Source organism: Theobroma cacao, chromosome 3 (genome assembly GCF_000208745.1).
Source record: "Theobroma cacao cultivar B97-61/B2 chromosome 3, Criollo_cocoa_genome_V2, whole genome shotgun sequence".
Lineage (NCBI taxonomy): Eukaryota > Viridiplantae > Streptophyta > Magnoliopsida > Malvales > Malvaceae > Theobroma > Theobroma cacao.
The window spans coordinates 22,338,170-22,357,773 of NC_030852.1; the positions used below are offsets into that span (position 1 = coordinate 22,338,170).

Sequence of the window (19,604 nt, forward strand, 5' to 3'; positions counted from 1 at the left end):
AAATTTTTCAGAATCATATTTTTAGACCAAGTATTTTCTATTATCCGTGATTATTATTATTCATGCATATGTATTTTCTATTTTTGTATTATTATGATTAACAAATTTATTGTTATCATTAATTTCTTATTTCTTTTATTTTGTATATTTTGATTAATTGGTAATTGCATATATAATTTTTATTTCATTTAAAAACATTGGAATTCCAAATTAAGACCCTCTCATCATATTGGTGGAGTTTTAATCGAAACCCCTAACCTTGAGAAGTTCACTTGGAATTGCGACTTCTCGAGTTCCAAATATATCGGTATTGATTCTAAAGTGATTATTATATATTTCATATCGTTTTTATTGTTATTGTTATTTATTATTATTTTCTTAATTATCATTTTTTTTGTTTATTACTTTTATTATTATTCATTTTTATTCTAAAACATTCTATATTTTTTTATTGATTTTTTTTATTTCTATTTAAGCTAAGCAGATTTTTAATTAAATAGAATGGATAAGCCCTAAATAACAAGTCCAAATCCACAATAAATGGGAAAGGCCTCACCTTGCTTGGGCTAGAATGATGGCCCAAGTTATCTTATCTGCATAGGAGCGTCTTGAGCTTGCTTTGTTGGTTCGCTAGGCTCCACTCCAAACGCATAGTTGGTGCTCTAGGGACTCCTTCAAACGACGCTGTTTAGGCTTTGATCCCTTTTAATTCCTTACTCTACTGAAATGGCGTCGTTTAGACTCTAAACCTGGGTATATAAGCCCCCCTTTTTTCTTTTCTCTTATTTTCACCTTTCACTTCTCTCTTTAGCCTATCACCTTCTCCATTCTCTCTAAAAGTTTTCTTTTTCCCTTTTCTCCTCTCTAACTCTGATCGGATCTATCTTCCTTTCTTAGCCGGTGGCTTTAGCCTCGTTGGTCTCTCTCACCGTTGGACCTAGCCAAACGCCCCTTTCTTCTAGCCTTAAAACAGGTCAGATATCTTTTTCCTTCTTTCCCACTCTTTCCCCTTTTTCGGCTACCCAAGTGACCGTGTAAAGCCCGACCTTATAAAATACTATTCATGACATACATGTGATGATAGCATGATTGCATGCTAGGAGAGTCTCGAAAAATTTATAAAAATCGGTATTGTACCTAGAAGTACAACAAAGTTTATTTAATCCTCGAACTAGATCAAATAGGAATTTTAAGGTGAGATTAAGAGTTTCACAGTTCATGGATGACTTAAAATGGTAATTTGGAGTTTGAGGATCAATTTGGAGTCAAATCGAAATTTTCACTAACCAGGGGTAAAATGGTCATTTGCCACCTGGGGACAAAATGGAAATTTTAGAAAAGATTTTTTTGACCCCATTTGACTTATTGGAGTATAATTTGATTTATTCGAGTATGATTTGAGGTTTAGAAGTGAAAAATTTTAAATTTCGGTATAATTTGGAGTAAAAGAGTAAAATGGTAATTTTGCCACCTTAGGGGCAAAATTGTAATTTTCCACCACCAAGATATTTTTCCAGCACATGGTCTTCCTTTATCTTCATCTTTGACCCTTGACTAATCATGTGGTGGAGATAAAATGTTTAAATTTTTAAAATTTTAAAAACGGGCCAATGACATGATGCCATGTGTCATGCCTTTATTAATTTATTATTTTCCTTTTTAAAAGGCACAAAATCAGCCCATCTTCCACCCCATGGCCGGCCAAACCAGCAAGAAGAGAGAGAAAACAAAAACAAAACCCTAGAGAGAGAAAATCAAAGAAAAAGTGTGAATTTTCAAGGAAATTAAGTGAAAAAGGTGAGTTTTTTCTATTAAGCTTGAGTTTTCTTATTCCCAAGCATTTCTCTTTATTTTCCATGATTAAATTACATGTTTTCATGATGAATTCAATTCTGAAAAAATGGGTTAGGAGAGAGAAAGTTGTTGGATTTATTTGATTTTAATTTATGTTAGTGTTTTTAGTTAGTTTAGCATATTTAGAAACAAAACAACAAGAAAAGAATTTATTTTCTCCCCCAACCATTAATGGCTGAATTTACCATGTAGTGAGTGAGGATGAGTTTGATTTTATTCTAGGAGAATTGGTTAAGGAATAATGAATTATGAGCCTAGAAAAATAATGGGAATTTTCGGAGCAAAAATACGAATTTTTACCCACTAGGGGTATTTTCGTAATTTGCTGTTGGGACTGATAATTTGCACCACACTGAGGGACATTAAGTTAATTTGGGTGCAATTGAGGTATAGAAACTGAAAAGAATTAAATTGGAGTTTAAACGGACCCGTTAGGAATTTAATCGGGTGATAAGACGAATTAGGCCAATACCGGGTTTAGATAGTTACCAGTGCATTTTTGCATTCCATATCATGCATTGGTAGTCTAAATTAGTTTAATTTTGATTTAGTACCAACTTGGTGAAACTCTCGATTTTGTACTGTGTCAAGGTGGTGAGTCCTCCGATAAAGGCAAGGAAATTGCATCCGAGGACCAGTAGACAGAGTGCTTCGAAAGTCTGCATTCTAGACATTGTGAGTAAACTTACTGTCATTTTAATTATCTAGGGTGGTTTTTAGATGCTTTCATGAATTCTATGGAAAAAGGAATTTAAAAAGATAAATTTTCATGTTTTATGAATAAATGAGTTTCAATGAAATTAAATTATAAATTGTTTTGAAATTAATAGTGATTTTGAAAAATAGAGTACACGGAGACTGTTAATTGTGGCAATTTGATTGTTTAAATTAACTGGCTTATGATAAATCGAGCATGATTGGCTAGTTGGCAATTGTATTGAAATGCGAATTGTTTGGTTACCTTGAAAAACTACGAATTACAAAATTGCCATATCATGTTATTGAGTTTTATTATATGGTGGATTATATATTAATTAATCACTGCAGTAGGGGGTTTCTGTGGACCAGCCTTTTAGAGGGGCACGGTAAACCCCATTATATTCTTACCTCGAACGGAGAGGCGCGTAGGGTATCTCCTGGGGTAAAGTTTAGGGTTCACTTCACGCTAAACCACCACGTGAGGGGGAACTCAGCCAACGCCAAGGAACGGCTATGTTTTCAAAACAAAAACATGATTTATGTGAAATGTGAATTTTAATAGCCTTGGCGGTCTCGGTAGGATGCCTCGGCCAAGGTGTCCCCGAGAATGGATTTATGGCACAAGCCTAGATTTTTATGAGATTCATAAGCCTCTTTACGTGTTTTGAACAAAATGTGTTCTAATGCTATAACCCAGTTTATGATGATTTACTTTATTGTCTCCATGTACTCAACTCTAGATGTTTATGATGATGTTTGTTTACTCATTGGGATTTTATAATCTCACCACCCTCCTTTCCACCCATTTCAGGTTCAGTATAGACTGTAGATAGCTGATCTCATCGAGGACTACAGTGGGATCTGCATTTTCCAAACCGTAGGTTCACAGTCCTCTTTACTTTTGTTTATTCGGGGGCACTCTTGTTATTGTAAATTAAATTAAATATTTTGGCTTACTGTATTTAAGTATGTATAAATTTATTTAGCTTTTACGTTATAAAAATTATTCACGTATAACTCTATAAATATTGTTTTATAAGAAAATAAAATATTTTACTTAATATTTTTTTTATTTTCTTATTATATTCAGATAACCATAATTTCATTTTAAATGAAGATTTTAGACTTTTAAACTCATTTTGAATATGAATTATGTGTTTTGTACTTGTATATTACGTTTTAGCCAGTTTCAAAATTTTTGAAAAAAATGACCAAAATACCCCTATGAGACGAAAAATTAATATTTTATTTGTTTAAAGTTGGAAACAGCTTAAAATCTTTTAGAACACGATATTTGACAATGGTTGCTCACAAGGGAACAGAGAAACTGATAGTAAAGCCTTGCGGGGTTTCGGGTTGACATCTCGGGCAATAGTGTCTACCGGAACACCGCGACGGTTGTCACGGGCTTGAGGGGAGTACCGGGTCGTGACAGACCGACTCTCACTCTTTTTGTCGACCTTTTCCTCTTCTCCCTCTTCATCGTCGGCTACCTAACCGAGTATCCCTTTCGTCACCGATCACCCAAAACTCTAGCTTCCCAATCAGATCTCTCTTTATCTCTTTTAGCCAGTCATGCCACTTTCAAACCCTCCAAAAAGCTCACAAATCTCCCTCACCCAAACAAATCCAAACCCAAAATCCTAAGCCACTGTCGCTTCTCTCATTTTCTTTTTTTTTTGTATATATATTTTTTTGTATTTTGTTTGTTAGTTGTTGTTATGGTTATACTGGTTGCAAGATTTTAGGGTTTTTTTTGCTTGCTTTGGGTTTTATTTTTTTGGTTTAGAGAATAAAATTTTTGTTGTTTTTGGGTCTAGTTTCTTTGTTTATGGACGATTGTTTTTTTTTTTTGGGATCATTTATCTGGTTTTCAAAATCTTCTCCTTTTTTTGTTGAATCTGCCTTCATTTTAAAAGATCCGTATTGTCCAAAATTTTGGACAATCTCAGGAGTGCAATCATGTGATTTCACAGGGTTCCTGGCACAAGCAAGCCAGGGGCAAGCAGTTGGAGGTGACTAGAGAGGGAGGCTGAACAAACGTTTAGTCTTTTCCCTTCTCTATTCCTCTTTTTTTTTAATTTTAATATTTATTATACTATTTAATTATTTTATTTATTTATTTTGATTAATTTTTTATTATATATATTTTTATTTAGGGAATAAGTGTCTACACATAGGCCAGATATCAATAAAACGACCTTTACTGAATGGATGGATGCAATCAAAATGATCAAAATGGTAAGTATGTACTTTATGCAGACTATTTTACTGAATATGTTCGGCATTAATAAGAAACAAAATGGATGAAAAGGGAGAAAGGATTAGGTATAGATAGAATAAACTATGTACATCCAGCATCAAGAGAATTGTATTTCCTACGATTGTTATGGAATGTAGTAAAAGGAGCAACTAGTTATGAATATATCAGAACAATTGATGGCATTACTTATCAAACCTTCCAAAAAACATATAAGGCACTTGGATTTTTAGGAAACGGCCAAGAATGGCATGATGCATTAATTCAGCTTCACAATGGACTACAAGTCAACAATTAAGACAATTATTTGTAACCATTGTCATGTTTTACCAAGTAGCAAATTCATTAGCCCTTTAGGAAAGTAATTGGAGATTATTTTTGAAAGTTATTGAACATAGATTAAAATATGCATTTGGATCAATGCAATATACAATTCTAGAAAAGATCTAAAACATTATGTTCTAATAGCTTTGGAAGACCTGTTCAATAAAAATTGTAGCTTTTTATCAGAATTTAAATTACTTATGCCTAATCAACAAATCTTTACCGTGGAGAAAATAGGTTGATACATGAAGAAATTAATTATGACTTAATAGATCTCCAACTACACCTAATCGTGCTTTCAAACTTAAACCCCGAACAAATGCAAATTTATCAATGTGTTAAACAATTAATAGACAATGAAAAAGGACAAATGATCTTTGTACATGGACATGGAGGAACAAGCAAGACTTACTTATGGAATACAATTATATCTGGAATAAGATCAACAGGAAAAATTATTTTGGCTATTCTGCCATATGGTATTGCATCATTGTTATTGCCAAGTGGTAGAACAGTTCACTTAAGGTTTAAAATACCTCTCAATATCAATGAGTACTCCACATGTCAAATAAAAAAAAGAACACAACTTGCTAGGTTAGTTCAAGCATGTAGCTTAATAGTGTGGGATGAAGCACTTATGGTACATAGACATTGCTTTGAAGTTTTGGACAAAACTTTAAGAGATTTACTTGATACTGATTCTATTCGAGTACTAAACAAACCCTTTGGAGGAAAAACTATTCTATTAGGAGGTGATTTTAGACAAATTCTTCTTGTTGTTGAGTTTGGAAACAAAACAAATATTATTAACGTTACAATAAATCAATCACAATTATGGCACAAATGTAAGTTTTTCGTCTTAAAAACTAACACTAGACTATTAAGGGATAACCTTGATGAGGAATTGAAGAAAGAAATTGAAGAGTTTGCACAATGGTTGCTAAATCTTGGTGATAGAAACTTAGAATCTTTGACTATGGAAAACAACGGTGACTCAAATTATATACCATTACCACAAGTACATACCATTCCATAAGCATTAAACCAATCACTGTATAACATACATACATATATATATATATAACCATATCTTAACAGAGTTTCCCCTTAAAATTTATTACAAATAGTTTGACCGTTTCTCAATTAGGAAAGAGCATTCTACAATTTTATAAACAACAATCAAATTGATATTTCTTTGTAATTCTTACTTATAATTAAATAAAAATGTTAACAAAGAAATATTTAATTATTTCATTCTCTACTATTATAAAATATCAAGGTTAATTGGTGCTAACTAAATAGCTAATCCAAAATACTAATAAATATAATTCCAAGTTACCATGTGGTCGAATTTTTCTTAAACACTTGACCTTGTCTTGCTACGGCACTAAACTTATTATATAGAAATCTTGAGGATATTCCTTTCTATTATTAGTTATTATTACAATGATAGGAGAATGTAAATGATTACCATACAAACTTTGAACTTTGTTTATATTATGAAGAAGGTAGAATGCAACCTGGTTGGTTAGTAAACAAGTTATGGTGGATTGCTGCTCCTTTGTATGGGATCAAACAATTTTTTGATGCCATACATATTTTTAATTCCTCCAACCTATATTAATGTAAATTGATTTATATATTCATTTAGTTGTCAGAATTCTGAGATATTAACAAAACACAGATTTTTCTTTATTTAAATATTAACAAAACATACATTTTTGTTTCATTTCAAAATTTAGGTACTTCACATATCAAGATAATAAAATTTTGCTTCAATCTCTGTATGGTTGACTATTGAAAAATAATTTTAATGTTAAAATTGCATTTTGCATTCTTGGAGTTACAAATTGGTAATAACATTTTGAATTCTTCATTTAATAGAGAAATGCATTGCATTTTATGGTAAGAACCCTGAACGTGCCATAATTTCGACCTCAATCTAAAGAAGGATTTTTATATCAAATCAACAAGTTTCAAACAAGTGATAAAAAGTCCAATTTTAACACCATTCCCTCAAATATAATAAGGATATTTACAAAGAACACACAAATCCAAAAGCTTCATGAAGATTTGGCCCCATACCCTTCATCATATTTTACTTTTGCATCATTTAATTAACTTAATGCAAGGATCAGATATGATGCTGTCTTAACAAGTACAACTAAGTCAATTATTTCCTAAATTGCTAAAGCATGATTTCTATAGCATCTTTCGTTATTGACACTGCAAATAATCACTAACCCTAATTAAAATGATATTTCAAAACCTCATAGATTTTATTGGGGCTTTAAAATAGACGACCAATATTGCAAAGGTTCGCTTGCATAACAAAACATATGATTTTAAAAAATGTGACCTTTACATTGAAGATCTTATGTAAAAAAAAAAAAACACTAATGAACGCATTTGATCTTATGGGTGAATAAATTTTTACATCAAATCTCATACTTGATATTTTTATGTATAGTGGCAACAACTTAAAAGTGTTTTATACACTAATAAAGTTAAAGACATAAATGAAGACCACTTTCTTGATGAAGTGATCAACCCTGTTATTATCTTGACCGTAATAATAATGAAGAAATACATGAGCAAGAATATCATTTACTATTAGTTATATAATTCAGTATTTATCATATTTTTTTATAACTGTTTGCTTCTTTTACAAACACCATTTACCTTGCATCTTGTTCAGCCATGAAGATATATATCGATCCAAATATACATGAAACTGCAGCATTTAAACAGAGATAATATCAATATTATAATTATAAATGGCAATTCAAATATAAAATATCAGCTCACAAATGTTTTAACTCACAGATATCAAGAAAAACCATTTAACATGCAAATCATAAGCATGGAAATGGACTCATAACCACAAATTGGAAACAATAACAAGATTGAAAAATCAACCATTGTAGCAATTAATGGAGTTGGCCCAACCAAACCCAAGTAAAAGCAATCTAGAACAAACGATTTTTGAAACAAAATGTTAAACACAAACATACTGATAATAAACGTATATTGCAGAACATCAAATTCCATATACGTGCAACGATTACTGATATTGATTGCAGTAATGGATGGTTTTGCACTTCATGTAACGAATGTGGGTTGGCCTTACTATTTTGTGCTGAAAAGTATTAGTGCACTCAACATGATGAAAAGACACCATTGCCAACGTAAGTAAATAATGAAACTCTTATATTCTTAGTTATCTTCATTTCATGAATTCAATGCTTTCTTAAATTCTTTTTATAATACCACGTTGAGGAAAAATTTTTTTGGTGGATATGTGCTGATCTAGCTCAAATCGAGCAAACATTCACATATTCTTAACATTTAAAACATTAACATTTTGGTCATTTCTTTTGTTCTAGAATATGGATGTTTATGATCGAATACCTTTTGTCTCATATTCTAAAAATCACTGCTAAATCCAATCCAATCTTCTTCATGCAGTCAAAATCTTCATTTTTGTCTTCTTAACAATGAATTAAAACAAACAAATATACATGAACACAAGTTTCTGTGTTTGTATATTAATTTTATAAACATGTTTTATAAGTCATTGTGTTAGTATTTGAAAAATTTTAAAATTATTATTATACAATACATGTACTGCTGGTATAAATATCTTTCAAGTTCATTACCAACTCCATATCTCCATCTGTAAAAAACTCAAATTCAATTTTGTAGATATTCCATACAACTGATTATGCAAGATAGCATTAGGCAAATGAGATTAGTAGCCTTCGGTAAAGTGGCAAAGAAGTTAGTTAGAGCGAGTATCACAAAACTTGCAACACTCAATACTATCCATCGCATGACATTGCCTAAACCTGTCAGGGCCTTGATCAACCATACAAGGACATTTGTAATAGGTTTGACATTAAAGGCAATTAAAACAGGAATTTTAAATTACAAACTGTTCGATAATGATGCGATGGCAAACCAAGAACTTATCACTCCAACTTTTACAAGCATTGTTGTATCCTCAACACCTCCATTAACAATTGAACAACTAGAGGAGTAGCTCCTATCATCACCAATTAACACACAAGTGGCCAAAGAACTTTTCCTAGAAAACTCTTCTCAGGAAAGTGCTGTCATCAACCAAAGACAAGAATCACCCCAGAAAATATACAAAACCAAGTTAGGATTACAATACAATAAACTTCATTTTACATATTTGCTCTTCATCTAATTGTTATTAGGTTATTTTTTCCTTTTTTCATATAGTTTGAATTGCAAGCATTAGATGAAAATGATGCATTTTGAAATACATCTATCTTCATTTGAACATTCAACATTTTCAAAATTGACACACATTCCTAGCACTTTTCATGAACGATTTATAGTTGAGATATCAACACTAAAGTTTTAAATAAATTAGATTCTTCTGTGCATTGGTTAAAGATGATGGAAAATTGTAAGTAAAATATTCATGTATTTGCATATGCATTTATGTAATATTTTCATTAAGAGATTTGATAAAAAATTTCAAACAATATATGATACTCCTTAATTGCTCTGCCATTATTTGCAAACACGGCACACACTAGACTAAAACCTCGATAGAAGCGCAACATTATTGACACTTTTTGTTCATGTATAGCTAATATGAAATCTTGATGTCTAATTGCCAGTTATATATTAAGATGCCTCATTCTTTTGTTCTAGGTGGCATGTAATATTACACATTATAATTATATCTTTTTGGTATATGCTTCAAATGCTGGCTAAATATTGAAACACTATTTTACCCAATTACATATATTTTGTAACAACAACAATGACATCTTTTGTGAAGCTTTACAAAAGCCTTATGTTGATTTCTACTTACAGGCACTATCTTTTCTACTTAACCTTACAATGATGGTATAAAATTATAAATTTTCATAATATTGCTTTACGTTTTGTGCTAATATCTATATATCTATACATTATATTATGACCCTAGGTTATAATATTCCAAGACTTTCTACTACCGACTATAACATTTTGTATATGTAATTTTTAGTACATGGACTTGTTTTAGTTCTCATCTACAAAAATTTAATAAAATAAAAAATATGATAAACATAACTATTATAACATGTATTATTATATTCGTGTGTAACGTACAAGTACATTTCTAGTAGGTTTAATTAGGTTAATATTTGAAATATATAAATATAAAATATACAGTAAATTTTACAGTACAATCATGAAATTTAACTTTAGTGTAAGGTTATTGAATGATGACACAAGTTATATCAGTGCAAAATCACAACATTAACATATAGGAATATCATTTTGTGATAAATACGTTAAAAATAAAAATATTTTTTTATATTAATTTATAATTATAATATGACAATATGACATTTTTCACATTCTACATCAACCTTATATCAATGCTGACTAATAATAATTAATCAATTATTAGTTGATTAATTAAACACAATAAAATTTATTTATATTTTCTTAAATAATTTAAAAATTTATTTAAATATTATACCTAAATACAAATTCCTTGTACTCAGCCAAATTCCAAATCCAGAGAAAGGTTATACGTAGTCCTTCTGTTTCCATGACAAATGTCCCATGGCTGTGTTCGACTCCGAGACACAAATGTCTCTCCTCAATATTCTTACGCTTATCACTTTCCTACTTTTTCTTCCCTTGCAATTACATTACTGCATAAACTGCATTTCCAATGAAGACAATACTTAATAACTCAATGCTGTTTTCCTTCCTTAGTGTAGAATACAAGTTTGATACTACGCACACAACTCGTTTGATGAATTTCCTCAGATATGATGCATTTCTTGTTTCGACCAGATCGGCACCGCTTTTTGACGCAAGTTATCACTACCCAGAAACCCAAAAATCTTTTTCACTCTCCACATTCAACAATAACAACACCACCGGAATTTGAGGAGCTTTGTAAAGTTGTTTCGAGCTCAATGGGTGGTTTGGATGACTTGGAATCGAGTTTAAATCGGTTTAAGCTTTCCTTATCACCATTACTTGTTACTCAAGTTATAAATTCTTGCGAGAATGAAGCTCCCACTAGAAGGTTATTGAGATTTTTCTTGTGGTCAGTTAAGAATTTAAGTTCTAGTTTGGAGGATAAAGACTTAAACAATGTGGTTCGAGTTTTTGCAAAAAAGAAGGATCATACTGCAATGGGGATATTGGTTTCAGATATTAGGAATCGGGGGCGCACAATGGAGAGCCAGACTTTTAGTGTTGTAGCTGAGATGTTGGTTAAATTAGGGAGAGAAGATGAGGCATTGGGTATATTCAAGAACTTGGAAAAGTTTAAGTGCCCACGAGATAGTTTCAGTTTGACTGCTATTGTTAATGCTTTATGTGCTAAAGGGCATGCTAGGAAAGCTGAAGGTGTAGTTTATCATCACAAGGATACGATTGCCGGTGTTGAGCCTTGTATATATAGGTGTCTCCTCTATGGGTGGTCTGTGCAGGAGAATGTGAAGGAAGCGCGCAGAGTTATCAAGGAGATGAAGTCGGCTGGTTTTGAGCTTGATTTGTACTGCTATAATACATTCCTTAGGTGCCTTTGTGGGAAAAATGCTAAACGTAATCCTTCTGGCCTTGTTCCTGAGGCTCTGAATGTGATGATGGAAATGAGGTCCCAGAGAATTGCTCCAACATCAGTCAGTTATAATATATTGCTTTCTTGTTTGGGGAGGACAAGAAGAGTGAAAGAATCATGTCAGATTCTGGAGTTGATGAAAAAGGCTGGTTGTGCTCCAGACTGGATCAGCTATTATCTTGTTGCTAGAGTATTGTACTTGACTGGGAGATTTGGCAAGGGTAATAAGATAGTGGATGAGATGATAGAACAGGGGCTGACTCCCGATCGTAAGTTCTACTATGATCTGATCGGTGTCCTTTGTGGAGTTGAGAGAGTGAATTTTGCTCTCGAGCTGTTTGAGCGGATGAAGAGAAGTTCATTGGGTGGGTATGGGCCAGTTTATGATGTCCTCATACCAAAACTTTGCAGGGGAGGGGACTTTGAGAAGGGTAGAGAGCTATGGGACGAGGCTGTGGCTACGGGTGTTAGTCTTTCCTGTTCAAGTGATGTGTTAGACCCCTCAATCACTGAAGTTTTCAAGCCAACAAGAAAGGCGGAGAAAGTCCATCTCAAGGGCTGTACCATGGCTAAGAGTCCAGTAAAAAATAAGCAGAACACCATGAAGGGAAAGAAGTATAAGAAAATAAAGAAGAAAAAGAAGAAGTCATCTTCAAAATAAAATGGTAATAGACATCTTTCTGTTGCAGCACCTTAGCACCTGTTATTTCTAATAAGTGTCTTATTCTTGTAACTGACTTCACTGATAAGTAATCAGAAAAATGTTACTATTTTTAACCAATTGGTGAGTTATTTCTTTACAGAATATTGAAGATGTTATTTTTTTGAACAAAATGTGTTCGCTTTTTGACAATCTGGCATCTCTAAGCTGCTTGTTTATCTCATTGGAGTTGGTGTGTCTGTCCATGTTCTTTAAAATCCTATTCTATAATAAAGAGTTTGCTTTTCAACAACCTGACATTACCGAGCTGCGCATTTATCTTTAAGTTATGTGTCTGCATGCCCTATTAATATCTGTATTGAGCAATTTAAACTCCTGTCCAATCTATTAAATCATGTCATGTAAAGACATTGCCAAGTGTATTTAGTTACAACAATAAAACTGGCTTTTTGACGAGAGACGTTGGCTTAACTGAACTTACACTACTTTTGCTGTTCATTCTTACATAACCATTTGAAATGATGCCAAATTTGTAGCTTATAATTTTTAATTAACTCCATTTCATGGGTCTCTATTACTTTATGGCTTGCTAGACATGGTTAAGTTTTTTGTGTGTTCTCCATTGCCCTTAGAGGTAAGGGCACCATAATATTTGCCCAACTATGGGTGTAACTAAATTTGTTGGGATGTACATATTACTGGATGATGCGAAACACTTTTAATAGGCTCTTCCTTGTCATTGTACACATAAATACATCACATGCCCTCCCTTATACAAGTTTGTGAATTACATGTTGTATTTTAAACCTTTTTTTCCTCCTCGTGATTTAACAAGTTCCAGAAATTTTGGAATTCTGCAGTTGGTAGAAAAAGAAGCCAGATACAGTGGACAATTCAATGTGCTTGAAGCACACTTCCAAAAACTTGTGGCTTGTGTCTGATACAGTTTGCAGAAAAAGTGCATGTGGCAGCAAGCAAACCATTGGAAGTCACGGGTACAATGCATGTAGATTCAGAATGGGCAGTCTCACTTCACCATAGTTGGAAGTGATGGGTCTGGTGTCAACACAATGTTTGGGGACTTAATTAATGAGGGAGGGGGCAGTGACCATCAGTGAGTGAGACTGTGAGAGGTGAAGCTGAGTGCAAGTAAGCACCGTTTTGCACATGGGCATATGGAACAGGGCCTTAAGGCAGCAGTTGAGATTGGATCCTGTCCAACATGCCCCCACCCCCCGCCACCATCACTCACGTGGCATGTCCAGGCAATGGCAATGCAACAGACGACAGTGAATGTTTCGGAACGTGCGAACCACGCTCTCTTAAGTAGCGTGGTGGTTGTTGTTGGCAATAGGCACAAGAATAAAATAGATGGAGGACACCACACCAGCTTAGTTGGGGACAAGTTGGATCCTCAAAATCAACGCGTCGAGGCTTAGCTGTGCAGTGCAAAGAACCAGTACGCCAACACCGGGAGGGTCCATTTTGACAGCCCCCGTTGGAAGGCATTTAATTTAAGGATTAAAACCCAAACTTGGTTACAGTTTTGCTTTGACCTTTTCAATGCAATAATTGATCATGAATGTGCTGCTGATTTTACATTTTTTTTCTTTTTCAATAAATAACTTAACAAACACCCTTTCTAATATTACTTAGAAATTCATATAAATATATATATATATATATATATATATATATATATTACACTTTTTTTTTTAAGTTCATAAAGAAGGATGATGTCTCCAATTGGCGCTAGTTCAAAATCAATAAAAAATTTTAGTAAAATGATGATAAATTCTTTAGAACAAAAAAAAAATTAATATAAAGAATTAAAGTAAACAAAGTGATAAGTCGGCAGGAAAAATGGTGCGTTGCATTGCATGAGGGGGATGCATGATCATCATTTGAAATTGACCTCCCACTTCTTCCCACTCATATTCTAATTCTACTTCACATTTTTATTTCCTCGTGCCTGCCCTGCTTCTTGTTTTTATTTTATTTGGTCCAGTCAAAAAAACTAAATTTAGAAACATAAATTACTTTGAAACAAGAATTTAATTAATACTGCACCTGAATATTTAATTCATTAGTTAATGTATAATCATGTTCCCTTGCTCAATTAAATAAAAAAAAAAGCTTAATTAATGCTACTAATTACTATAATTATGGAATATAAAAATACAATAAAGCCCAAAATAAATAATAAGATACTACCATTAGCACAAAAGCTTTTGTCTGTCCAATTACTTCACAGTCTGTGTTTGAACACACGTTTTCTCCACTCTTTATGAATTCCAATCTCAATCTCAATCTCTCCCTTCTTCTTCTTCGTCTTCTTCTTCTTCAAATTCAATTATTCCTTTTCTAGGGTTTTACATTTCCACTCAGATCTCTCAATACCCATTTTTGATAACCCAACAGAAGAACAAGATATGCCATGCGTGCCATTGATGGCCTAGGCATATACATAACGGGGGATTCATAGAGCAAAAGAGAGAGAAGAAGAAAAGTTGGGCCTCTCTCTCTCTCTCTCTGTTTGTGTGTGTAAAAACACCCGAAAAGGCCAGTTTCTTTTTGGTGGGAGAGAATAACCCTTATGGGTCAAGATAATTTCACTCCGCAGAAGAGATCTTCCACTGGCGGTGGAGGTGGGTTACCTACAACCAATAACGCGGCGGCAGGAGGCGGAAGAAACCGTGGATTTCCTGCAATGCCGCGTGGCAGGCAGATCCACAAGACCTTCAACAACATTAAAATCACAATCCTTTGTGGCTTCGTTACGATCCTCGTCCTACGTGGCACCATCGGCGTCGGCAATCTGGGGAGTTCCGAAGCCGAAGCTGTCAACCAAAACCTGATAGAAGAAACCAACCGGATCCTAGCCGAGATCCGCTCCGACTCCGACCCTACCGATCCGGACGAACCCCCCGAAACTGAGATCAACCCCAATATAACCTTCACTCTCGGACCTAAAATCTCGGACTGGGATCAGCAGCGTAAGGTTTGGATTTCCCAAAACCCTGAATTCCCTAATTTTGTTAATGGAAAAGCTCGAATCTTGCTCGTTACTGGGTCGCCCCCAAACCCGTGTGATAATGCCATAGGAGACCATTATTTGTTGAAATCCATAAAGAATAAGATTGATTATTGTAGGCTTCATGGGATTGAAATTGTTTATAATATGGCTCATTTAGATAGGGAACTCGCCGGGTACTGGGCGAAGTTGCCTTTGATTAGGAGGTTAATGTTGTCTCATCCGGAGGTTGAGTGGATTTGGTGGATGGATAGTGATGCTTTTTTTACGGATATGGTGTTTGAGATTCCGTTATCGAAGTATGATAAGTATAATTTGGTTGTTCATGGATACCCCGATTTGATGTTCGAGCAGAAGTCATGGATTGCTTTGAATACGGGGAGTTTTCTGTTTAGGAATTGTCAGTGGTCATTGGATTTGCTTGATGCTTGGGCACCAATGGGACCTAAGGGTGTTATTCGTGAGGAAGCAGGGAAGGTTTTGACTGCTAATTTGAAAGGAAGGCCAGCATTTGAAGCAGATGATCAATCGGCTTTGATTTATTTGTTGCTCTCGCAGAAGGATCAATGGATGGATAAGGTGTTTCTTGAGAATCAGTATTATTTGCATGGGTATTGGGCAGGGTTGGTTGATAGGTATGAGGAGATGATTGAGAAATATCATCCAGGCTTGGGAGATGAGAGGTGGCCGTTTGTGACTCATTTTGTTGGTTGCAAGCCTTGTGGGAGTTATGGAGATTACCCTGTTGAGAGGTGCTTGCGCAGCATGCAAAGGGCTTTCAATTTTGCTGATAACCAGGTGCTTAAGCTGTATGGATTTAGACATAGGGGATTGTTAGGCCCCAACATTAAGAGGATCAGGAATGAGACAGTGACTCCTTTGGAGATTGTTGATCAGCTTGATATTCGCCGTTCAGTGCATGGAAAAAGTGGATCACAGAGCTAGTGATTGAAACATATTTAATGTGTCATAATGTGTAGGTGATGTAATTCCTCAGTTGAAAAGCAAATTTGAATTTGATAACAGTTGAAGTTTGAGTAAGTTTTCATTGATCTGTTGTCATTGTGCTGCTTTGAGATCATGAGAGTAGAATTCTTTTATTAACATCAATTTGTCTTCCTTCGATATTTGAGTGATTTATGAAGGAAATTTTAGTCAACATTACATCACTTGTTTTTGCATATTCTTTTATGGCGCTTGGAATAGTTTCACTTGCGATAAATTTCTCCTTGCTTGGTATTGAATGAAATGAAAGTTGTGGTTTCCGTGTCTTTAGCGGTCAAGCGGCAAAAAGAGTGGCAAAATCCAATATGTGAAGATGCCATTTTCAAATTGATCAATCTGCCTTTGTGTTTTTAATCCTACCTCACTATGTCAGGATGAAGAGCATATTCATACCTCTGGTATGCGTTGCCATGTGCATGCAATGTATGTGGTTTATTCATGTTCAGAGCGACCATGCACTGAAAACGTGTGTGATGAGGAGTCGCTTATTTGAATGTGAACTGTGAAAGAAGCTTGACAATGCTAGAGCACCTAACTAAGGAAGTATCACTTTCAATTGATCTATTTTGTTTTGTCTGATGTATGCAATAGAATCAAGATTATTGGAAGTGGTGACCTTTGGACATAACTAAACTGGTCTGTTTTGGTTGCTACTTATCTTACATCCATACTTAAAATTGAGAGTGGTTCAAATAACTTGTATATTTCTAGTCACGCATTACCTTTTTTCTTAGTTGAAGCTCTTCGTGCATTAGCTTATTTCTGTTTCTTCTGAAGCAATTAGTAAAATGATGGAAAATTTGTCTTCTTAAAGGCTAGACGCCAAGACTTTCGTTATTTTCGTGGGAACCACTTTATCTGCTTGAAGTGGCATGTCCTCTCTAGTGTGTTAGGCGGGATGGGATGGGATTGGAGGAACTTTAGATGCTCTTTGATAGATTGCTCACCCCCTGGTTCACACGTCTTTAAGGTGTTTTTAGTTCTCCCAAGAGTGGGTTTAGAAGATTTCATAGGTTAGACAGTAATTTTGAGTTCCTCTGGCTCTCACGTAGCATAGTTTACATCCATTTCTAGATTCACATGAACAAAATGTTGATGTAACCCCAATCAGTTGGCCATGCCTCAATACTTGTGAGCTGAAAGCAACCTGGCTACAATGTAGATGAGAATTTGTATATCTTTTCTTGTCTTGTGGGATTTGGTTTTGAACGCGGTTCATTAGGTGAATTTGTCATGATTACTCTAATAAGCAGGGCAGCAAATGATTGGCATTGATTCATGAACAAATAATAGAAGGGAGATTCAATTCAACATTTTTCACATAGTAAAGGCGATTAAATTCAGAATTTGAACATTACAGAATGGTTTTCCTTTCAATAGTTCCTATTGTTTTTTGGCAGTGAACATATGAGCCCTTTACCTGTCTGTGGCATGTAGTACTCCATAGGAAGTCAAGAATATTTCACTCCCCAGTCCCCATATAAAAGAAAAAGAAAAGAGCATTCCACGCCCAAGAATCAAGAAGCCTTTCTATTATTCTCTTTTCTTCATTCTACAATTTGCTTTCCTCCTAACTCTGGGAATCCTTTAGAAGCAGGAACTTACTAAATTTGAGCCTTGTGAGGCCGCATGTTTCTTCTACCAAAGGCTCGAAAACTAGGCTTCTTACTGATAAATGAACCATAATCCAAAAGTACCAGTTTGTGGAGTATTGTTTTAATCTGGGTCTATGTTGAATGAGACAGCATGTCATCCATGATATATTTTTCTTTTCTTTATTAAAGGCATCAATCTTTATTAATTTTAAAGCCAAAGGGAGGCGAAAGGGTGTTGATGGTGCAATGGTAAGAAAACACAAAAAAAAAAGAAAAAGAAAGAAAATGATGATGTGTTTGTGATTTTATAAAGAAATTGATATGGCGAAAGCAAGGAAGGGATGATCATGACTGAGGGCTAAAATGATTGTCAGATGAAGAAACAACCAAGTCTACAAATATACACTAGTTCATGCTAATATATATTACATATATTATTTTATGAATTTCGGAAAATTTACCTAACATCTCAAACAGATGCTATAAATGGGTCCGGTTTGAAGCTAAAGCTTTATGACGTGCTACCAATAGTTGATTCATTTCAGCAATCTGGTTTAACAGTCCTCTAATTTTCTGCAACACAACATGTTTGAATCCAATGAATTTTCCCATCAAATTCACATCCATATACAAACACACACAAGCATTTCCACAAACACCTTACCTCATCTTTCTCCTTTATACTCCTCTTCAACTGCTCCACGCTCTCTTTCCTACACGTCCGCCGCCTGCAAAGCCACCACAACACCGCCGCCACCGCTACCCCAATAACCCTTCCAAGAGACCCAAATGCCCTCCCCATTGTCCCATTTTTGTAACCGAAATAACAAGCGATGCTCACCATCTTGGCGCGCAAAATCTCAAGCCCGATTCCCAACCATTCTCCGATCCCGCCACCAGCGGATGCTGGGATGACCTCGCTGGCACCTGGCCGTGGTGGTGAAAGAGTTGAACTGGAAGGCGGGTTATGTTGTTGTTGAATTTGATTGGGAAGATTTTCGTGGTCGACGGGAGGGAAGATGGAGAGGTCGTCGTGTGGAAGAGAGTCTCTGATCATGACCATCGACCATTGCTGCTTTATTTGAGGATTGGGTTTGGGTTTTGATGGTTGTTTGTGATTGATGGAATGGAATTTTTCCCATCCAAATAGAAAGCCTTCCAAAATTCTGTCATTTTCTAGCATTTTTGTAGCTTGAAGAAGAAAAAGCGAAGAGCTGAGAGCTGCTCCCAAACTCAAAAAACAGGGAAGATGGCATGTTGTTTGACCCCAACACATTACACCCTGGTAAGGCTAAATCCAGCATTGTAAGACTTTGTGCTATAGCCCGGAATGGCCCATTTAGTGTGTCATTCTAAGCATGGCCCAAGTGTGTTGTGTTTGACATGAATGACAGGAATAGTTCATTTATTCAACCATTGGTTTTGCAGTGGCATTGAAAATTGAGAAAGAATTGTCGGGAAATGTTTTCTCAAAAGCACTGTTTCAAGGGGCAAATGCAAACATTGCTGATTTGGAGTTTTACACAGCATGAATCCATTAAGAGTACGTTGTTTATTTATTT

The 19,604-nt window shown here is 34.7% G+C and overlaps 3 protein-coding genes across 5 annotated transcripts; 2 read left to right on the plus strand and 1 right to left on the minus strand.

The window, feature by feature from the left end:
- LOC18604750 (pentatricopeptide repeat-containing protein At5g61370, mitochondrial) lies at positions 4,727-13,991 on the plus strand. 3 transcript variants are annotated; one of them, XM_018117320.1, is made up of 2 exons: positions 4,727-4,794; positions 10,894-12,528. In XM_018117320.1, exon 2 carries the CDS (start codon positions 10,945-10,947, stop codon positions 12,406-12,408), a length of 1,464 nt encoding a protein of 487 aa, XP_017972809.1. In that variant the 5' UTR covers positions 4,727-4,794; positions 10,894-10,944; the 3' UTR covers positions 12,409-12,528. The 3 variants fall into 3 exon arrangements, with proteins under 3 accessions (XP_017972809.1, XP_007037432.1, XP_017972810.1); XM_007037370.2 differs by lacking the exon at positions 4,727-4,794 and adding an exon at positions 13,269-13,991 and having other exon boundaries at positions 10,672-12,412; XM_018117321.1 differs by lacking the exon at positions 4,727-4,794 and adding an exon at positions 10,677-10,694.
- Positions 14,620-16,625, plus strand: LOC18604751 (probable xyloglucan 6-xylosyltransferase 5). The gene has a single exon (XM_018117322.1). It carries the CDS (start codon positions 15,005-15,007, stop codon positions 16,385-16,387), a length of 1,383 nt encoding a protein of 460 aa, XP_017972811.1. The 5' UTR covers positions 14,620-15,004; the 3' UTR covers positions 16,388-16,625.
- Positions 18,365-19,544, minus strand: LOC18604754. Its single transcript, XM_007037374.2, has 2 exons — positions 18,707-19,544; positions 18,365-18,615 (listed from the first exon to the last, which is right to left on the minus strand). The coding sequence occupies exons 1-2, from the start codon at positions 19,316-19,318 to the stop codon at positions 18,523-18,525; spliced, it is 705 nt and encodes a 234-aa protein (XP_007037436.2). The 5' UTR covers positions 19,319-19,544; the 3' UTR covers positions 18,365-18,522.